This window comes from Panonychus citri, unplaced genomic scaffold, assembly GCF_014898815.1.
Source record: "Panonychus citri isolate SS breed McGregor unplaced genomic scaffold, ASM1489881v1 Contig00140, whole genome shotgun sequence".
Lineage (NCBI taxonomy): Eukaryota > Metazoa > Arthropoda > Arachnida > Trombidiformes > Tetranychidae > Panonychus > Panonychus citri.
The window spans coordinates 569,803-591,172 of record NW_026515545.1 but is presented as its reverse complement, the minus strand read 5'-3'; the positions used below and the strand labels follow the sequence as shown (position 1 = coordinate 591,172).

At 33.9% G+C, this 21,370-nt stretch overlaps 5 protein-coding genes across 6 annotated transcripts; 2 read left to right on the top strand and 3 right to left on the bottom strand.

Annotated features, from left to right (window-relative positions):
* Positions 1-83: 83 nt before the first annotated feature.
* On the bottom strand, positions 84-1,837 carry LOC128394867 (uncharacterized protein DDB_G0271670-like). Its single transcript, XM_053355237.1, has one exon. It carries the CDS (start codon positions 1,835-1,837, stop codon positions 734-736), a length of 1,104 nt encoding a protein of 367 aa, XP_053211212.1. The 3' UTR covers positions 84-733.
* On the top strand, positions 188-634 carry LOC128394868 (nucleolar protein 3-like). Its single transcript, XM_053355238.1, has 2 exons — positions 188-196; positions 245-634. The coding sequence occupies exons 1-2, from the start codon at positions 188-190 to the stop codon at positions 632-634; spliced, it is 399 nt and encodes a 132-aa protein (XP_053211213.1).
* LOC128394676 (clumping factor A-like) lies at positions 1,582-3,162 on the bottom strand. The gene is made up of 2 exons (XM_053355029.1): positions 2,496-3,162; positions 1,582-2,270 (listed from the first exon to the last, which is right to left on the bottom strand). Exons 1-2 carry the CDS (start codon positions 3,088-3,090, stop codon positions 1,852-1,854), a joined length of 1,014 nt encoding a protein of 337 aa, XP_053211004.1. The 5' UTR covers positions 3,091-3,162; the 3' UTR covers positions 1,582-1,851.
* Positions 3,163-4,292: 1,130 nt separating this feature from the next.
* Positions 4,293-6,906, top strand: LOC128394619 (serine-rich adhesin for platelets-like). Of its 2 annotated transcripts, none has more exons than XM_053354965.1 (2): positions 4,293-4,626; positions 4,786-6,906. In XM_053354965.1, the coding sequence occupies exons 1-2, from the start codon at positions 4,350-4,352 to the stop codon at positions 6,837-6,839; spliced, it is 2,331 nt and encodes a 776-aa protein (XP_053210940.1). In that variant the 5' UTR covers positions 4,293-4,349; the 3' UTR covers positions 6,840-6,906. The 2 variants fall into 2 exon arrangements, with proteins under 2 accessions (XP_053210940.1, XP_053210939.1); XM_053354964.1 differs by having other exon boundaries at positions 4,293-5,276; positions 5,307-6,906.
* Positions 6,907-7,126: 220 nt separating this feature from the next.
* Positions 7,127-20,799, bottom strand: LOC128394866 (uncharacterized). The gene is made up of 7 exons (XM_053355235.1): positions 20,791-20,799; positions 20,538-20,742; positions 20,303-20,488; positions 20,101-20,221; positions 19,269-20,035; positions 18,894-19,205; positions 7,127-7,387 (listed from the first exon to the last, which is right to left on the bottom strand). Exons 1-7 carry the CDS (start codon positions 20,797-20,799, stop codon positions 7,242-7,244), a joined length of 1,746 nt encoding a protein of 581 aa, XP_053211210.1. The 3' UTR covers positions 7,127-7,241.
* Between the last annotated feature and the right edge of the window lie 571 nt (positions 20,800-21,370).

The window sequence follows — 21,370 nt, the reverse complement described above, 5'->3', positions numbered from 1 at the left end:
TGTTCGAATATGTTTGTGAATGAGAACACTAGATTGTTCGCTTTAATTTTTAGTTCGTTTGATGAAACTCAGCAATTGTCAAATATGATATTTTGCATTTATTATTAATTATTAACGGTTTTCTTAAAACATAGACAAGAAAAGTTTCATTTATAAAGCCAAGGCGGACGCTGATACACCTACAGACATGACTGGGGTTTTAATACTCATGATTTCAGAATCTGATTGACCTTTTGGATTTGAGTTTTGCTTGGAAACTGAATTGGCGTTTGCCATAGAAGTTGCAGAAGAAGAGCTCGAAGATGGATTAGGTCCAGTTGGTATTGGTTTACCTTTACCTTGTTTTGGTGATCCTGATGGAGATGATCCTGAACCTGTGGCATATCCTTTTCCGTTATTGTTTGTGGTGGACTTTGAAGATGAAAATGATTTAGTTACACTATTTGAGGGTCCTTTTGAATTTCCACCAGAGCCAGAATTAGAGCTAGAACCAGAAGCACTTGATCCTGAAGTGGAAGTTGAAGTTGATCCTGAACTAGAACCTGAACCCGATCCAGTGCTTGATTTAGGACCTTTACCTGATTTTGATGCATTATTGTTAGATGATGAAGCAGAAGAGCCAGTGGAAGATTGAGCGGACGAACTTGTATTTCCTTGATTGTTAGTATCTGAACCACTGGTTGATCCTGAAGTGGAAGTTGAACTTGAACCGGAACCAGATCCTGTGGAGGATTTAGGATTTACCTGATTTTGATTTATCACTGGTAGATGATGAAGCAGCAGAACCAGTGGAAGATTGAGCGGCCGAACTTGCATTTCCTTGATTGTTAGAATCTGAGTCACTAGTTGATCCTGAAGTTGAAGTTGATCCTGATCTAGAACCGGAACCCGATCCATTGTTGGATTTAGGAGCTTTACCTGATTTCGATTTATCACTGGTAGATGATGAAGCAGCAGCAGAACTATCGGAAGATTTAGCGGGTAAACTTTTTTTATCGTTAGAGCCTGAATCACTGGATGATCCTGAACTTGAGCTTGAACTTGACTCAGAACCGTTTCTATCGCCAGAATCAGTATTAGCCATAGAGTTAGTCATTGATGTTGCGCTACTAGTACTACTTTTAACTGTTTTCATCATATCCTCAATGGTTGAACCAATCATACTAGTAGGAATCATTCCTAATCCATTATTATCTTCTGTTTCAGTATTGCTCTTACTACTTGATTTCGAGCTAGAACCAGAAACAGAGTTAGAAGAACCAGAATCATCATTATCATTATTAGTACCAGAATTTGAAGCAGAACTAGAACCAGAACTAGATTCAGAAGCAGAGGCAGAACTAGATTCAGTGTCTGAACTTTCTGAACTAGATCCTGAATCAGTCATTGATTTCAAACCATTTTTAACTGTCTTCATCATTTTACCAATAGTTGAACCAATCATTGGAATGACTCCTGATCCATTATTATCTTCTGTCTTTGTCTCACTACCTGATGCTGAGCTAGAATCAGAAATAGACCCAGCCGAAGAACGAGTTAGAATCAGAGCGGAGCTCGAACTAGAACTAGAGCTAGATTGAGTGTCTTCTAATCCATTATTTCCTGTTTTGGTCTTACTAGAATCAGACTCAGAACCAGAATCGGAAGCTGAGCTAGAGCTAGAGCTAGAGCTAGAGCTAGAGCTAGTGCCAGAACCAGAACCAGAACCGGAACCAGTAGTGTCTGAACTAGATCGAGAAACAGACTCAGCTTTAGAATCCGCTGAACTTGTTGCAAATGACATATCCATATCGGGCATAGAAGGCATTTGAGGAACACCTAAACCCATTCGAACCATTGTCATTCGATTAATCATATCTGTAGAATCAGATTTAGACATAGATTTAGATTCAGAACCAGATTCAGAACCAGATTTAGAACCAGATTCAGAACAGATTTAGAACCAGATTCAGAACCAGATTCAGAACCAGATTCAGAACCAGAACCAGAGGCAGAACCAGATTCAGACTTAGATTGAGATTCAGAACTAGAATCAGAACCAGAGGCAGACTTAGTTTGAGATTGCGATTCAGAACTAGAATCAGAACCAGAGGTAGAAGTAGTACCAGAATCTGCTGCAGAGTTTGATTTAGAAGTAGCGTCTGAGTCAGATTGAGAGTCGGCTTTAGAATCCGCTGAGGTCGTTTGAGATGACATATCCATATCGAGCATAGAAGGCATTTGAGGAACACCTAAACCCATTCGAACCATTGTCATTCGATTATCCATATCTGTAGAATCAGATTTAGACATAGATTTAGATTGTGAACCAGATTCAGAACCAGATTCAGAACCAGATTCAGAACCAGATTCAGAACCAGATTCAGAACCAGATTCAGAACCAGATTCAGAACCAGAACCAGAGGCAGAACCAGATTCAGAACCAGATTCAGAACCAGATTCAGACTTAGATTGAGATTCAGAACTAGAATCAGAACCAGAGGTAGAAGTAGTACCAGAATCTGCTGCAGAGTTTGATTTAGAAGTAGCGTCTGAGTCAGATTGAGAGTCGGCTTTAGAATCCGCTGAGGTCGTTTGAGATGACATATCCATATCGAGCATAGAAGACATTTGAGGAAAATCTAAATTCATTTTTACCATTGACATTGGACTATTCATATCTGTACTTTCAGATTTAGAATAAGAGTTAGACATAGATTTAGACCCAGATTCAGAATTAGAATCAGAACTGGACATTATGATAGACATCATGGGATTGTTCAAATCCATCATACTTGGATTAGTACCAGTTGAACCAGGTCCTTGTTTACCATCTTCAGAGGAAGCTTCTGACATCGAAGTAGCACTTGTTTCTGTTTTTTGAGAATAACCACCAGCATTGGAAGTACTTGGGCTGTTACCTGGTTGTGAATCGTTATTGGCATTTGATGATGTTAGTGTTTCTGTTGAACCAGAAGAACCATTAGCATCACTAGTACTCGAACTACTAGCAGCAGCTCCAGAAGCCGCTGCAGCATCTGAATGTGAGGCGTAGGAATAGTTGAATAGTAATAAAAGTAAAACACTTAAGTTGATTAGTCTTAAAGTCATTTTGTTAATCGTAACTTTTCAATTTCAATGTAATTGAATAGATGAGATGAGATAGTTGACTGATAATTTCTCTTAAATTCTATCGCTTTTTATACCTAAAGAATTCTAGGTGTCGAACTTAATTACAATACTTAATTGTAAATAATATTCTAAATTTAAAGTCTCAATTGCAGCTAAAGAAATATAATTAACCTTTCAATAGCATTTGTGTGTCTGTTTCAATAAGATAGTTCTGATCAATGTCTATTTTGAAGATCATTCGTACACTTTCACATTTGAAAAAGTTTCTCAATACAACTGATTGAAATACAGGGCATAATAACTAAATATCCGGACTCATGACGATTTCTAGAATATTTCTATTAACCTTTCAATAGGATTTTTTTCGACTTTGAGAGACCGCTAGTTATCAATGGCTTATGAAAAAGTTCCTAACTAGCATATTTATCAGAGCTTATCTAGATCAATAGCTTCGATAATTTAGATAATTAACCTTTCAAATGTGAAAGTGTACGAATGATCTTCAAAAGATTCAAATTCTTCAGATCTTCAGCGGTCTCTCAAAGTCGAAAAAAATCCTATTGAAAGGTTAATAGAAATATTCTAGAAATCGTCATGAGTCCGGATATTTAGTTATTATGCCCTGTATTTCAATCAGTTGTATTGAGAAACTTTTTCAAATGTGAAAGTGTACGAATGATCTTCAAAATAGACATTGATCAGAACTATCTTATTGAAACAGACACACAAATGCTATTGAAAGGTTAATTATATTTCTTTAGCTGCAATTGAGACTTTAAATTTAGAATATTATTTACAATTAAGTATTGTAATTAAGTTCGACACCTAGAATTCTTTAGGTATAAAAAGCGATAGAATTTAAGAGAAATTATCAGTCAACTATCTCATCTCATCTATTCAATTACATTGAAATTGAAAAGTTACGATTAACAAAATGACTTTAAGACTAATCAACTTAAGTGTTTTACTTTTATTACTATTCAACTATTCCTACGCCTCACATTCAGATGCTGCAGCGGCTTGAGCTGCAGTAGTTCGAGTACTAGTGATGCTAATGGTTCTTCTGGTTCAACAGAAACACTAACATCATCAAATGCCAATAACGATTCACAACCAGGTAACAGCCTACTTCCAATGCTGGTGGTTATTCTCAAAACAGAAACAAGTGCTACTTGATGTCAGAAGCTTCCTCTGAAGATGGTAAACAAGGACCTGGTTCAACTGGTACTAATCCAAGTATGATGGATTTGAACAATCCCATGATGTCTATCATAATGTCCAGTTCTGATTCTAATTCTGAATCTGGGTCTAAATCTATGTCTAACTCTTATTCTAAATCTGAAAGTACAGATATGAATAGTCCAATGTCAATGGTAAAAATGAATTTAGATTTTCCTCAAATGTCTTCTATGCTCGATATGGATATGTCATCTCAAACGACCTCAGCGGATTCTAAAGCCGACTCTCAATCTGACTCAGACGCTACTTCTAAATCAAACTCTGCAGCAGATTCTGGTACTACTTCTACCTCTGGTTCTGATTCTAGTTCTGAATCTCAATCTAAGTCTGAATCTGGTTCTGAATCTGGTTCTGAATCTGGTTCTGAATCTGGTTCTGAATCTGGTTCTGAATCTGGTTCACAATCTAAATCTATGTCTAAATCTGATTCTACAGATATGGATAATCGAATGACAATGGTTCGAATGGGTTTAGGTGTTCCTCAAATGCCTTCTATGCTCGATATGGATATGTCATCTCAAACGACCTCAGCGGATTCTAAAGCCGACTCTCAATCTGACTCAGACGCTACTTCTAAATCAAACTCTGCAGCAGATTCTGGTACTACTTCTACCTCTGGTTCTGATTCTAGTTCTGAATCTCAATCTAAGTCTGAATCTGGTTCTGAATCTGGTTCTGAATCTGGTTCTGCCTCTGGTTCTGGTTCTGCCTCTGGTTCTGGTTCTGAATCTGGTTCTGAATCTAAATCTATGTCTAAATCTGATTCTACAGATATGATTAATCGAATGACAATGGTTCGAATGGGTTTAGGTGTTCCTCAAATGCCTTCTATGCCCGATATGGATATGTCATTTGCAACAAGTTCAGCGGATTCTAAAGCTGAGTCTGTTTCTCGATCTAGTTCAGACACTACTGGTTCCGGTTCTGGTTCTGGTTCTGGCACTAGCTCTAGCTCTAGCTCTAGCTCTAGCTCTAGCTCAGCTTCCGATTCTGGTTCTGAGTCTGATTCTAGTAAGACCAAAACAGGAAATAATGGATTAGAAGACACTCAATCTAGCTCTAGTTCTAGTTCGAGCTCCGCTTCTGATTCTAACTCTCGTTCTTCGGCTGGGTCTATTTCTGATTCTAGCTCAGCATCAGGTAGTGAGACAAAGACAGAAGATAATAATGGATCAGGAGTCATTCCAATGATTGGTTCAACTATTGGTAAAATGATGAAGACAGTTAAAAATGGTTTGAAATCAATGACTGATTCAGGATCTAGTTCAGAAAGTTCAGACACTGAATCTAGTTCTGCCTCTGCTTCTGAATCTAGTTCTGGTTCTAGTTCTGCTTCAAATTCTGGTACTAATAATGATAATGATGATTCTGGTTCTTCTTCTAACTCTGTTTCTGGTTCTAGCTCGAAATCAAGTAGTAAGAGCAATACTGAAACAGAAGATAATAATGGATTAGGAATGATTCCTACTAGTATGATTGGTTCAACCATTGAGGATATGATGAAAACAGTTAAAAGTAGTACTAGTAGCGCAACATCAATGACTAACTCTATGGCTAATACTGATTCTGGCGATAGAAACGGTTCTGAGTCAAGTTCAAGCTCAAGTTCAGGATCATCCAGTGATTCAGGCTCTAACGATAAAAAAAGTTTACCCGCTAAATCTTCCGATAGTTCTGCTGCTGCTTCATCATCTACCAGTGATAAATCGAAATCAGGTAAAGCTCCTAAATCCAACAATGGATCGGGTTCCGGTTCTAGATCAGGATCAACTTCAACTTCAGGATCAACTAGTGACTCAGATTCTAACAATCAAGGAAATGCAAGTTCGGCCGCTCAATCTTCCACTGGTTCTGCTGCTGCTTCATCATCTACCAGTGATAAATCAAAATCAGGTAAAGCTCCTAAATCCTCCACAGGATCTGGTTCCGGTTCAAGTTCAACTTCCACTTCAGGATCAACCAGTGGTTCAGATACTAACAATCAAGGAAATACAAGTTCGTCCGCTCAATCTTCCACTGGCTCTTCTGCTTCATCATCTAACAATAATGCATCAAAATCAGGTAAAGGTCCTAAATCAAGCACTGGATCGGGTTCAGGTTCTAGTTCAGGATCAACTTCAACTTCCACTTCAGGATCAAGTGCTTCTGGTTCTAGCTCTAATTCTGGCTCTGGTGGAAATTCAAAAGGACCCTCAAATAGTGTAACTAAATCATTTTCATCTTCAAAGTCCACCACAAACAATAACGGAAAAGGATATGCCACAGGTTCAGGATCATCTCCATCAGGATCACCAAAACAAGGTAAAGGTAAACCAATACCAACTGGACCTAATCCATCTTCGAGCTCTTCTTCTGCAACTTCTATGGCAAACGCCAATTCAGTTTCCAAGCAAAACTCAAATCCAAAAGGTCAATCAGATTCTGAAATCATGAGTATTAAAACCCCAGTCATGTCTGTAGGTGTATCAGCGTCCGCCTTGGCTTTATAAATGAAACTTTTCTTGTCTATGTTTTAAGAAAACCGTTAATAATTAATAATAAATGCAAAATATCATATTTGACAATTGCTGAGTTTCATCAAACGAACTAAAAATTAAAGCGAACAATCTAGTGTTCTCATTCACACAAACATATTCGAACAGTCCTTAGAATATTATCCATCAAAGAGCATCTATTACTCTTCATTTCTTCATTTTCTAATTCACATTGAAAAAATCATTTAAAACCTTATTGTGTTGGCTTTAACACAATAATTAGTTGGATTTTATCTAATGAATCAATTCATTAATTGTATTTTATTGTCTAAATTTCGATTCGTTATGATTTGATTGAAGTAGTTTAGGTTTTAATTTGAGGTAAAAAACGTAATTTGCTTTTGAAAGAGGATAGAATCAAGAATCAAGATCTTGCTCTTGGTGTACAGTAGTCACCCTGTATTTATGTCTATTGTGGATCATATGATAGATTGAGGTGGTAGCGATTCCCAAGGCAAGACCAACAACAAGAAAGGCCAACGAAATGGAAGTAGCTGCATTAGTGTAGGGTAGAGATTTAACCCTTCACTTCACTTATTAATTTTATTCATTTAAATTTAACTTTAGTTAATTAATCATTTTCATTTAATCAACAATTAACTAATTACAATTAACAAACATTACAACTTTAATTAACAATTAAACTTAACTAATCATTTTCTTTAGAAAAACAAATTAACAGTTAATGATGGAGAGACAATAGTCTTGTCAATTCTTATGAAAATAACCTTCTGGTTTTAATCATTGGCGTCAATTTGCTTTTCTCTTTCTTTACTTACTTTTCTCTTTCTACAAATATTTTCTCTTTCTTCTTATCTTCTTTAACTTTTGTTAACTCTGATTACATTACCATTTTTCCCACAGTAAAATTTTGTTTTAACAACAATTAGTCAACAATGATTATGTTAAAAACTTAAGTTAACTCATCTTTGATCTCTGACTTAATTGTCTGTTATCAATTAACAAGATTTACCAACGGATAAAAAATATTCAATTGAATGGATTAAGTATAAATACAAATCTAATCAACAAATGTATCTTCAGTCTAGTTAACACTTTCAATCTAGATTCGTTTTCTCACTTAAGTGAATTTTATTCTGTATTCTTATTAGAATTTCATTCTAATCATTGATATTTTCATTTTCTTTCTATTTTAATAAAGTCTTATTTAACCGAGTTTACATCTTAAGATAATTGAAGTGAATTCTGTATACGAACTGTTATTACTTGTAAGTGTGAAGGGCAGGTAAGCATCTTGTGAAAGGTCAGTGTAACCGTTGTTACTATCTAACTTAAAATTACCATTAAGTTATTCTTATCTGGTTTTTGTCTCTATTGATATTGTTTATCATCTCTAAAGAGAGGCCAGAATTAAAAGTAAATTGATACTTTCAACAATTGTGACTCTGTTTTAATTGCTGGATAAAAAACCTTAAGGTGATATTATCAAAGTAATAGTGACTTGTGTCTTAACTTTACTTTTTTCCTTGAGAAAAATCCCTTCACTTGGCGACCCAGGCAGGATTCACTCAGTTGTTTAAAGTGAAAAGTGGTCTTTATAAGACAAGTTAATAAATTCAACTTTTTTACCTAATGGTAAGAACAAGAAATCGCGAGTACAATTCTCCTCCGATTATAACCCGTCAACATCAGAATAGAATCTCAATTCCTATTCGGTCTACACCCAACGTCAACAGTGATACAGTTATCTCTCAAGAGACTCCTGGTACTTCTGAATTATCTTTACCATTGGTAATTAATTCCAACATGACAACAATTTCCTCTTTAGATAATCAAGGGCTCAGAGAGTTACTGAACAATTTTATTAATGATATTCCAACTAACGCTATACTTAAGCGACGAGTTTATGAAATCATTAGAACCAATTATTTGTTACTCGGTGAACAATTAACCAATGAGGAAATTGATAATCTTACTGTTGAAGAGGTTCAAGAAACAGTTCCTCCACTTTGGCTAACTAATCTCCGTAATGCAAAAATCTTGGAATCTGAATTACAACTAATTCTAGTTCGTATTGGACGTGACGAGGAAACAATTTTTAACGTTCCTGAGGAAGAGTTAAGGTCGTGTAATTTACCTTATGGTACAATCAATAAGTTACTTCAACTTTCTGCTGATTGGGTTAATCAAACTCATTCTGTCTCAAGACCTGGTTCTCCTACTCATTCACTGGCTCAATCTCATGATGCCATGGAAAATTTAACTCAAGTCCAAGGTAATGTTCAAGTTACTGATAAATTTGAAACTCTTGTTAAAACTTTAGTTGCTTCAAATCGTAAAGACCCTAAGGTAACTGAGTTTTACAAAGGTGAAGATATGGGTTCATGGATAAGAAAAACTGTGAATAAGTTATCATTAGAAGAGTGTGACAACTCAACTCGTCTTCGCTGTTTCAAAAAAGGTTTAGCTCATGAATTGTTACATTTAGCAAATCGTGTTGACCCTTCGATCACTGATTACCATGATTATGTTAACGCTCTCAAAGAAAAGTTGAGTATGCCAACATTTACTGCTAAAGCCGCTTATCAATTGAGAAATTACATTTACGATTTTTCTGAACCACCACAAATGTTTATCGATAAACTTCGAGATTTAATGGAGAAAGTTAAAGATACTGTAACAGATAAAGGTTTTCTCTTCGATTTACTTTCGCATTTACCTGAAAATATTCAAAATGAAATTTATCGATCTGGTCATAATAATGATGAACAGAAAATTATTAATTGTCTCTATCGACATTATTATGAGAAAGAAGATCAAAAGAGAAAAGTAAAAATCGATAAACAAGTAACAAAAACTCATCCACCTCGACATCAATCTAGAGATAAAACTAATCATCCTAAAGGTAACTTCCAAAAACCTTACATTCGTCCATTTCCTAATCCTGCTCATAAAGGATTAACCTGTCATATTTGCAACCAACTTGATCATGTTGCTCCTGATTGTCCTGAAAGACGAAAGCGAGATGACTCTCGTCAAAAAGCTAAAACAACAACCAGTACTCAGAAAAATTCGCAAACAATTAATAGTCTTTGTGAACCTTCAATCGAATATCTCTCGACATCATCAACTTCTACTGCTCCCGCTTCAGTTATGAAACATGAAATTTCATATACTCTAAGTGATCATCAACAGCCACCAATAATTACCAACAAAGGTGATCCTTTATTTGAATGTATGTCACTTTGTACTTTGACAATAGAAACTCCAATCAAGGAACCAGTTATGAAAACTCGTGTTTTGGTTGACACCGGAGCGACTTCATCGGTAATTGATTATCAATTGGCAATTCAATGTAACGTAAATATTGTTCGAAATAATATTCCAATTTTCGGAATTTCTGGAACTAAGAATTCTGTTGGATTCGCTTATGCAGCAATTTTTCATCCAGAAATTCAGGGTACTCGTTTACTCAAAGTAACTGTTGTTAAAGAGTTTGATCCGATTTTCTTACTTGGTAACAATTTCATTCAACTTTTTTATATTCAAGTTAACTCTGATGGAAGTTATACTAAAGTATTCGCCAGAGAAACACCTAATGGTAAACTCCTCAATCCTGAATTTAAGTTTCGCTTTCTTACTATTAAAGAAACGGATTCATTATTCAATAAGTTCAAATGTTCAGAAAACGATTACACAATTGACAACTTCTCTCATCATCTTCCGATTCATGCTAATCTTCTTGGTTTAACTGAACCAAATACTTTCAAAAATGAACACGATTTAACCTTAGAAACCAAATTCTCATCAAAGGTTAACTTATTGTCACAATCTGAAACCAAAATTTCATCAAATGAAGATAAAAGTTTTGTTGAAAAGCTAAAACAGCAAATTAATCCTAATTTATCTCAAGATAAAAGCGACGATCTCGTTCGATTGTTTCTTAAATACGAGAAAGTTTTTAGCAAAGACAAAAAAGATCTTGGTTTCGTTGATAATGATATTTGTCCAGTGGAGATCGATATCGGTGATAACGTTATTCCTTATCAAAATCCTTATCCATGTAATAATGAGCGACGATTAGCTTATAAGCGAACCATTGATGATCTTTTGGCCGCTGATATAATAGAAGAATCCAATGCTGAAGGTGGATCACCTGCTCTTCTTGTGCCTCGACCTAATGGAACATTCCGTTTAGTTACCGATTTTCGTCTTCTGAATCGTTTAACAAAAGTTCCCTCATTTCCGATGCCAAGAATTGATGATTGTTTGGAAACAGTCCGAGGAGGTAAATATTTTAACATGTTTGACTTGTGTCAATGTTATCATCAAATTGCATTACCTCAAAGTGAAAGAGAAAAAACAGTTTTTGTAACTCCTGATGGAAAATATCAATATAAACGTCTTCCTATGGGATTATCTGGTGCTCCGTTTATATTTCAAAATTTAATCAACAAAGTCTTGGATGGCTTACAATACACTAAGTGTCTCGGCTACTTTGATGACGTACCAGTGATTGGACGTACTTGGGATGAATTGATGAGTATGACTGAAAATGTCCTCAATCGTTTCGAGAAGTTCAACCTAAAGGTAAAACTCGAAAAATGTAAATTCGGATATTCAGAAATTCTATTGCTTGGACATGTTGTAAATGGCGAAGGTATAAAACCCGACCCGAAAAAAGTGGAAGCGGTCAAACGTCTTCCTTATCCGAAAAATGTTAAACAATTACAATCACTTCTTGGTTGTTATAACTATTTTTCGCGATACATTCCCAACTACTCAAAACTTGCTGCTCCTCTTTACCGATTGATTTCTCGAGAAAGAAAATTTAAAATGATGAATGAAGACAAGAAAACTCTTGATACTTTAAAAGAAGCTTTGATAACAACTACAATGTTAGTTCACTTCAATCCTGACTTGAGAAGGAAAATTTCAGTTGATGCTTCAGATATTGCTGTTGGTGGAATTTTGTTACAAGAAGATCCAAAATCTCCAAATTATTCTAAAGAAAATCCTATTGAAAAAGTTAAGGATTGGCTTCCAATATCTATCTTTTCACAAAAATTGCAAAAACACCAACAAAATTATTCTGTTTCAGAGAAAGAATTATTTGCCGTTCTCGTTGGAATAGAGAAATACAAACATTATCTTGAAGGTGAACAATTTGTTGTTGAAACTGATCATCATGCTCTCTGCACAATTACTAAAGTAAACTTCAAAAATGCTCGTTTGAGACGATGGTCAATAATACTTTCAATGTACAATATCAAGATTGTATACAAAAAAGGCTCGACTCATCCACCTGATTGTTTCTCTCGTGCCCAAACTGTTTGGGAAAATCGTGACATTATTGACCCAGAAGAAGATTATTTAGATAAAGTTTACTTCACAGTGGATTTAAACAGAATTGACTACAGTTAAATAAGTAGAGATGAAGATAAAAATCTTGGCTTTAACATAATCAATTTTGTGCTCGAAAATCCATCAATTGATTATGATGAACCCCCTGTTATCAGTTATACTTTATCAACTGATTCTTTTCACTCCAAGATAATGAAATTTCAAGAGAGTGATCCTAATTGTCGAGAGATCAAACAACAACTCATGAAAAATGATTCGAAAGTGACCAAAAGTTATATGATCAAAAATGAACTAATTCAAAGGAAAGCTTTGTATAATCAAAACATTACCCGACCAGTGATTGGATTGAATCTCCTTAAGGAATTGTTCAAATGGTATCATTCTTCAGCTACTGGTGGTCATTTTGGCCCTGAAAAAACTTTTCTCTCAATCTCATCTCGTTATTACATGAAACATCTTTATCAACATATCATTGATCTATGTAATAATTGTAACACTTGTTCAGTTTCGAAGCCTGGATCGATCATTTTCTGTGAACCAAGCGCTAAGCCGATTCCGAGAAATAATTTCGAACGACTTGAATTGGATGTACAAGGTCCGATTTCGATCAACAACTCGAAAAAGTACATACTCGTTCTAGTCGATACTCTTTCTCGTTATACTTATGCAAAGATATACAATAATCAAAAAGCTGAAAATGTAATTGACTTCTTGGAACAATTTTTTCTTACCTTCAACTACCCAAAGGTAATTCAAACCGATCGAGGTTCCAATTTCTTATCTGAAGCTGTACATCGTTTCTTAACTGAATGTAATATCAAACATGAAGTTTCTACACCCTATCATCCTCAATCACAAGGAATAGTTGAACGTGCAAACAGAACAATTGCTGATCGTTTAAGAACTTTGGTTCATGAACAAGGAACTAAAAATCTTTCCAGAGGTTTAGAGAAATCACTTTATGCAATTAACACGTCAATTCACAAAATTACTCGCTTTTCACCATTTCAATTGGTCTTTGGACAATGTCCACGAGATTCGTTAGATAATCAACTTGACTTAGATCGCAGTTTTAGTTATACTCAAGCTCAAGCTAAACAAATAGCTTATGCTCGTTTAATTTCACAACAACAATATCAGATAAATAGAATCAAAAGTTTACATAAACAACCTCCTTACAAAATTGGAGATTATGTTTGGGTAAAAAGTGAATCAAAATCTTCATCAGAATTGTCAAAAAAGCTATTACCTAAGTACCATGGCCCATACTTAGTCTATGGTATGAAAAAAGGAGCACTTTTATTAATCAATCCTCATTCAGATGAATTTGACCTTTTCTCAGTTAATTGTTCTAATACAAAATTATTCAAAGGTGAACTTGATTCAAGATTGAGTCAATTGAAAAATCACTTCTTTGACATTGATTCAGAGAATTGGTTACAACCAGAAAATTTCACTGATCTGAAGACAAATTCAATTACAGATAGAGATGATAATAGAAATCAAATTTCATCTAAAGATTATTCAAGTAAATTAACTGATGAAATTCAATCAAATTTTCTTAATGACATTTCTCTTGATGAGAATGATAATAATAATAACGATGAAAATGAAGTTATTGATACTCCTTCGGTCAATAATATTATCGATTCTCAATCAGCTGATGTTAGTAAATCTAAAAGAAAACAATATATTACTGCCGATAAGCAAATTGGACAACAACCAACATTAGACTTTGCATCTAAACGATTAACTCGTTCTCAATTAACAGCAAAGAAAAATGATCTTACCAATGTTAATTATGATTTGATCAACTTTTGTTATTGTTTCGATTTTCATAACTTGGATGATAAATTAGTCTCTTCATTATCTTATGATTGTTTGTTTTCTCACCAAAAAGATGAGAAAAATTTAGACTAAACTTTTACTCATGTTACTTTTGAATCATCTCCTTCTAATTGCTTTAAAGTAAACAAAAATTTTCTTTTCTTTTGTTCACAATTATCAACTGATAAACACTTTCACAAGTTAAACTTGAGTAACAAAATTTTCTCTTCAGTTGATCAATTGCTAATCAAATTGTTTGTCTTAAGACAAGTTCCAATTAATTTTCTATTCTTTTATATTCATTTACATTATAACTTTGTAATCATCAACTTGAGTTTCTTAAGGTATTCATTTTATTTCAGTTCTGTGAATTATCTTCAGATTGTTCTGAAAGTTAAATTTTTTATAATTGTCACAATGTCTGATCGAGATAAACTTACAACTAGAATTGAAAAACAAGGTGACGATGGTGAATTTTATGAATTGTTTTTCCCTTCAAATTCATCATCTAATGATGGTAATGATTCAACAAAGGAAAACCCAACAACACGTGGACAAAGTGAAAAATCAATCAATTTACCTGAAAATTTGTTTTCTTCAATTGCTCCTCTTGATTATAATCTGAATTCTAATTCGGGTAATTCATCAAAATCCACTGAAACTGTTAGTATTACTGAATTTAAAATCGCTTCACCAACTTCATCAATCTCATCCAGCTCATCAACATCATCTTTGACCAAAGGTCTCACTCAAGTGAAATTAGATACTGATGAACATGATATAACAATCAATTCTTCATCATCTGACGAAGTTGAAATCTATGTGGATGAAGATTTAGTCCAACAACCGATTCCAAATTTCAAACCTAATAAGTGGAGAAACATTGCACCTCAAGATCTTTCTCACCATTACTTTACTTCTGGTTATAGTGAACCTACAGTTCCACCTGAAGGTGCAAGGCCAATTAACGCTCGTCCGTTTTCACCAATTCCTGAAGTTTACAAAATGGAAACAAAAGCAGAATTGAAAAGAAGAGCAACTTCAACACAAACTGAACCTAAAGGTAAAGAAAAGAAAACGAAACAAACTCAACATCCGATCAATCCTGTTCCAATTGACTTCGAATTTCCTCAACCTGGAACATCAACTGGAATAACTTGTCCTCGTTATAAATCAGCACCAGTGAAATCATTTTCTTCACCACCGAAACAATCAGTTTCTTATGATAATTCATTCAATTCCTCTTTTGAGAATCAACATCAACAGTTACAAATTGAAATTCAAATGTCCTCTAAAGAGATGAATCAATTTAAATGCTCATCTAAAAGACGATTTCCTCGAAATGTGAATTTTCATGAAGAGGAATATCCACCCTTTAAGAGACAATATCATCAACAATCATCCAAAGAGTTTCAAGATTCTCAAACTCATCCCGGTCCAAATGATTTCTATTGGCCCCGAAATACTTATCCTGCTCCTAATCCTACTGCTCCTCTTCCTGATTATTTAACATCAGAGAGATTCTTTCAGATTAAGCAACAAGTTGAAAAAGAAGCAAGTGAATTGAAAGAAACTCGTCAGAAATATTTTCAATTAATCAAGGAAAAGATAAAATTAAATCTAATCGATATTCCTGAAATTGATTCATTAGATATTGACGATGTACCTAAAGGTTTACCTTTATCAAAAGTTATTCTTATCAACATTCATGATATTCTGGACACTATCAAATGTAATCTCTGTGAACATATTACAATAAGTCCACTTTATTGTACCAACTGTAACAAGTGGTATTGTTTATCATGTACCTGTTGGTTAAGAAAAGTAATCGTCAAACTGAATTTCGTCCCACCAAACAACAAGGAGAAAGCAATGTGTTTAGAAACTCAATGTATCGTTAAATTTACTTCCACTAACGATTATCCATTGTTCAAAAAAGTCCAAAAATCAACCACTTTTGATAAATATTCATCAGCCTTATTTATATGTCGACGACATTTCTGCAATCAACAGATAAAACCAGTTGATTATTTCAATCATGAAAGATGCTGTCGATCTGGACTTATAAAAGATGATTATGATTTCGAAATGGGATCAAAATTTAAACATGGAGAAACATTGAAAACTTTTGTTAAACCTCATAAAAATTTTCTCTCTCATTTAGCTCCTCATCTCAAAGCAGCTATTGCATCAACTTCATCTACTCCAACGAATTCAACTCATTCAGAGAGATGGAATAAAAAACATGCTGAATACGCTTGTACTTTGATTGAAAGAGACGCTAATCCAAATGACCCTTTTTTAGCTCCTGATTATATAAGAAATCATATTCCTGGAGCAAGAATAAACTATTGGAATTGTTGGCGACGATTAAAAGATCCAGCCGAACCAGTGAGTGAACATGAACAATTAATGCAAAATATGGGATTCGAACCATTCATGGGACACAAACCAAATTCTGATCATTATATCAGACCCAGATCAATTCATTGGTCTCAAATTCCCGATTATCTCTTAAGAGAAAATGCTGAATGGTTCTTGTTAAATGAGAAACAAAAAAGAGAAGAAAAACAAAAGAGAGAATGGCAAGAAATCAAACGACCATATCATGAACAAAATCAGCCATTCATCAGAATTAATGTTTTCTCACTCATTCATCCAGAGAAAGTTGAATCAATTCTTAAATCGATTAAACTTGACTTTCCGTCAATAAGAGATATTGATAGACAAAAAATTAACTCAAGTTATCGACAAAGAAGAGATTCATCATCATCATCATCATCATCAACCTCATCTAATTCATCTCGACCATATGGTCATTATCATGAACTTAAACTATCACAAACGACTGAATTATTTCATCAGTGTTCTCGTGTTCAACTTCCAACACTTCCTGAAAGTTATCAACAATTAATCAAAGACAATACCGATAAACATTCAAATCCAAAGTTAATATTCTCTATGAATATGGCTTATTGTGGTGTATTTACTCAATATGAACGACCTCAAGGTATAATTGAGAAAATTGAACAAAAGCCGATTTGGATAGTTATTGTTAATGGACACCAAGAAATTGTATATGAAAGTTTTGTTCGTTATCAACAAATTGAAATTATTCAGAGTGAACATCATGGATTGTGTCGATCTGATCTTCGATATGCTAAAAATCTAGATTCAGTAAGAGATCAAGTGATTCCCTATTTGGTTGTGTGTAATCAACTGATTGGTTCTGGTCTTATTGCTCAACTAAATGCTCTTGGTTTAACTAAGAATGAAATCGATCGCCTAAGGTATAAAATGAGAGAAATCACTCAACATTTTTCTCCATACTTGAAAAGTCCATGTTCTCTTTCGCTTATATCATTTCTTGTGTTTCGAAAGTTCACTATTGAGAAAAAGGCTCATTCACCTGTCGTGGAAGCTTTAGTTTCTCTTCAACTATATTTAGCCTTTTGGCCTGAGATTGAAAATAAATGTTCGGAACTGAAAGATGGAATACATAGTAAAAATATCGAACGTACCTGTGGTAATAAACGAATTGCTCAGTTACTTGATATTTATTCTACTCGTGTAAACGCTGGAACTGACGAATGGCCTGAAAATTGGCATTATTACACTTCAACCTCAAGGAATTGTCCAAGTTTTAATAGTGATACTTGTGCTTCACCAACACCATCATCTCCATTAACACCACCACCAGGAAATTTTGAAATTCATGTATTACCAGAAGAAGATGAACCGATTCATCAAATAAATTCTCGGCGATACCTTCACCCACGGAATCTTCAAATTTCAACACTAAATATTAATAAGATGAACTGAAAGGTGTCTTAATCAAAATCCACTGAATCTGTAGGGTAGAGATTTAACCCTTCACTTCACTTATTAATTTTATTCATTTAAATTTAACTTTAGTTAATTAATCATTTTCATTTAATCAACAATTAACTAATTACAATTAACAAACATTACAACTTTAATTAACAATTAAACTTAACTAATCATTTTCTTTAGAAAAACAAATTAACAGTTAATGATGGAGAGACAATAGTCTTGTCAATTCTTATGAAAATAACCTTCTGGTTTTAATCATTGGCGTCAATTTGCTTTTCTCTTTCTTTACTTACTTTTCTCTTTCTACAAATATTTTCTCTTTCTTCTTATCTTCTTTAACTTTTGTTAACTCTGATTACATTACCATTTTTCCCACAGTAAAATTTTGTTTTAACAACAATTAGTCAACAATGATTATGTTAAAAACTTAAGTTAACTCATCTTTGATCTCTGACTTAATTGTCTGTTATCAATTAACAAGATTTACCAACGGATAAAAAATATTCAATTGAATGGATTAAGTATAAATACAAATCTAATCAACAAATGTATCTTCAGTCTAGTTAACACTTTCAATCTAGATTCGTTTTCTCACTTAAGTGAATTTTATTCTGTATTCTTATTAGAATTTCATTCTAATCATTGATATTTTCATTTTCTTTCTATTTTAATAAAGTCTTATTTAACCGAGTTTACATCTTAAGATAATTGAAGTGAATTCTGTATACGAACTGTTATTACTTGTAAGTGTGAAGGGCAGGTAAGCATCTTGTGAAAGGTCAGTGTAACCGTTGTTACTATCTAACTTAAAATTACCATTAAGTTATTCTTATCTGGTTTTTGTCTCTATTGATATTGTTTATCATCTCTAAAGAGAGGCCAGAATTAAAAGTAAATTGATACTTTCAACAATTGTGACTCTGTTTTAATTGCTGGATAAAAAACCTTAAGGTGATATTATCAAAGTAATAGTGACTTGTGTCTTAACTTTACTTTTTTCCTTGAGAAAAATCCCTTCATTAGCCATATCATCATTCGGTGCAAATGCTTCATGATTGGACTCACGTTGTTGAAGTTTCTTTAGTAGTTGAAAATTGTAACAATTTTGCGAGGGGGAAGTTGCAACATTTGGGTTTCCAACCATGTATTGGGTCAACTGACAAGTAGTTTCAAGTCGACCTTTAGGACAAAAGTTGAAAGATTTACAGCTTTCGTTTCCCGCTCTCCAGTTATAACAAAGAGCTGCACATTGCTCCATGTTCAATTTACTCTCACTCAGAATGAATTCCGAAACCAGGGTAGTACCAGTGCTTACAAACTCTTGTGATTTTTTTGCTGTAATAAAAAAGTTGTGATTATCAATAAAATTTACATAACTTTTAGAACACTTTAACTTACGAGTATAAACATTGCAAAAAATGTCATGTCGCACCTTTTTAACTGGGTATGAAGTCTTTGTAAAAGTACATTGATTATTATTGGAACAATATTGAAATGAGAAACATTTAGGGGATTGTGAACATTGAGCGGCACAATCTTCAACTGTCCATGAATAAACACTATCATCATCTGAGATATCGTAAAATTGTTGGTTTGGATTTTTCTGATATTCGAGTAGGAAATTTCTTGAATAGGTTGAACAGTTGTTTGCATACACGGTAGCATTTGGTATAAATAGAGCACTGGAAATGAGACATTCATGAGAATTTCCATTGGAGCAATAAGAAAATGCAACACAGTCAAAATTATTTGGAGTGACACAAGTACGATAACAGTCACCGATACTATGAATAGCGCCACTTACTGGGTGAACAGATTTGTCTGTTGAGATGAGTTTTGATGATTTTTGAATTTCCATGAAACTTGATTGTTTATGAGAAATCTGATCGAAAAAAGTATAGTCAAGAACATTGGTTATTCGATATCGATGAGATTTACTTGCAGTTGTACAGTTATCACATTTCAAGGAGATCGGCATGTTATCAAGTCGAAGTGAAGATTTATGAATATCAGCAAGTTCAATTTCTTTTGTTAACCGATACTGATTCATTAGAGGAAAATAGTAAAGTTTACAATCAATATTCGAATCAACAGTTTCCTCCAAACTGTTCGGATCTTCAATGTTCAAACAAAGTCCATTCAATGAGGGACAGTAAAGGATCTCTCTGGTAATGGAAGAAGTAAAATAAATTTCAGTTGTCACATTTCAATTAAGTATCAATTCACTTACTTGAAATAATTTTCTTTCAATTGGGTTTTCAAACATTCATCGATACTTTTAGCAATAATACCCCCAGAGGTCAACTTTGGATTGTCCACTTTGACTTTAGCATCTCGTATCTGAAAAGATTCTGAAAATGGAAACTATTAATTCTTATACTCTCAATGAATAATATATGAATTCAGCCTAAAGTTTCTTGGGTTCATCTTACTCTCAAGAGGTGGCCTTTCGAAAAATTCAACTCTAGCTGAGATCCTATCGATATGGAAATCAAGATAGATTGATCCTATTCGCAGCGGGGATATTTGTTTAGTAAGAACATTTTTGAAACTTTCCTTGAATTCGTAAAAATGATCCTCAGCAAATTGGGTACCAACACTGCACGTGTAACCATTTTCTAATAATAAAAATCAAAACAATTAATCGTAATGAGAATTCAAAAGGACCCTCAAATAGTGTAACTAAATCATTTTCATCTTCAAAGTCCACCACAAACAATAACGGAAAAGGATATGCCACAGGTTCAGGATCATCTCCATCAGGATCACCAAAACAAGGTAAAGGTAAACCAATACCAACTGGACCTAATCCATCTTCGAGCTCTTCTTCTGCAACTTCTATGGCAAACGCCAATTCAGTTTCCAAGCAAAACTCAAATCCAAAAGGTCAATCAGATTCTGAAATCATGAGTATTAAAACCCCAGTCATGTCTGTAGGTGTATCAGCGTCCGCCTTGGCTTTATAAATGAAACTTTTCTTGTCTATGTTTTAAGAAAACCGTTAATAATTAATAATAAATGCAAAATATCATATTTGACAATTGCTGAGTTTCATCAAACGAACTAAAAATTAAAGCGAACAATCTAGTGTTCTCATTCACACAAACATATTCGAACAGTCCTTAGAATATTATCCATCAAAGAGCATCTATTACTCTTCATTTCTTCATTTTCTAATTCACATTGAAAAAATCATTTAAAACCTTATTGTGTTGGCTTTAACACAATAATTAGTTGGATTTTATCTAATGAATCAATTCATTAATTGTATTTTATTGTCTAAATTTCGATTCGTTATGATTTGATTGAAGTAGTTTAGGTTTTAATTTGAGGTAAAAAACGTAATTTGCTTTTGAAAGAGGATAGAATCAAGAATCAAGATCTTGCTCTTGGTGTACAGTAGTCACCCTGTATTTATGTCTATTGTGGATCATATGATAGATTGAGGTGGTAGCGATGCGGTCCAGGGTAAAAAACAAATACTAAGCAAATAGACAAAT

Bases quoted from the DNA above. Each gene is read 5' to 3' on its own strand.
- LOC128394867 (XM_053355237.1), bottom strand. From the start codon at position 1,837: ATGGTTCGAATGGGTTTAGGTGTTCCTCAAATGCCTTCTATGCCCGAT.
- LOC128394676 (XM_053355029.1), bottom strand. From the start codon at position 3,090: ATGACTTTAAGACTAATCAACTTAAGTGTTTTACTTTTATTACTATTC. The intron at 2,271-2,495 runs GTACTACTTCTA...CTGATTCTACAG, and splicing joins AAACTCTGCAGCAGATTCTG to ATATGGATAATCGAATGACA.
- LOC128394619 (XM_053354964.1), top strand. From the start codon at position 4,350: ATGATGGATTTGAACAATCCCATGATGTCTATCATAATGTCCAGTTCT. The intron at 5,277-5,306 runs GGTTCTGGTTCT...AGCTCTAGCTCT, and splicing joins ACACTACTGGTTCCGGTTCT to AGCTCTAGCTCTAGCTCTAG.
- LOC128394866 (XM_053355235.1), bottom strand. The intron at 20,222-20,302 runs GTAAGATGAACC...TTCCATTTTCAG, and splicing joins CGAAAGGCCACCTCTTGAGA to AATCTTTTCAGATACGAGAT. The intron at 19,206-19,268 runs GTAAGTTAAAGT...TTTTTATTACAG, and splicing joins TTTTTGCAATGTTTATACTC to CAAAAAAATCACAAGAGTTT.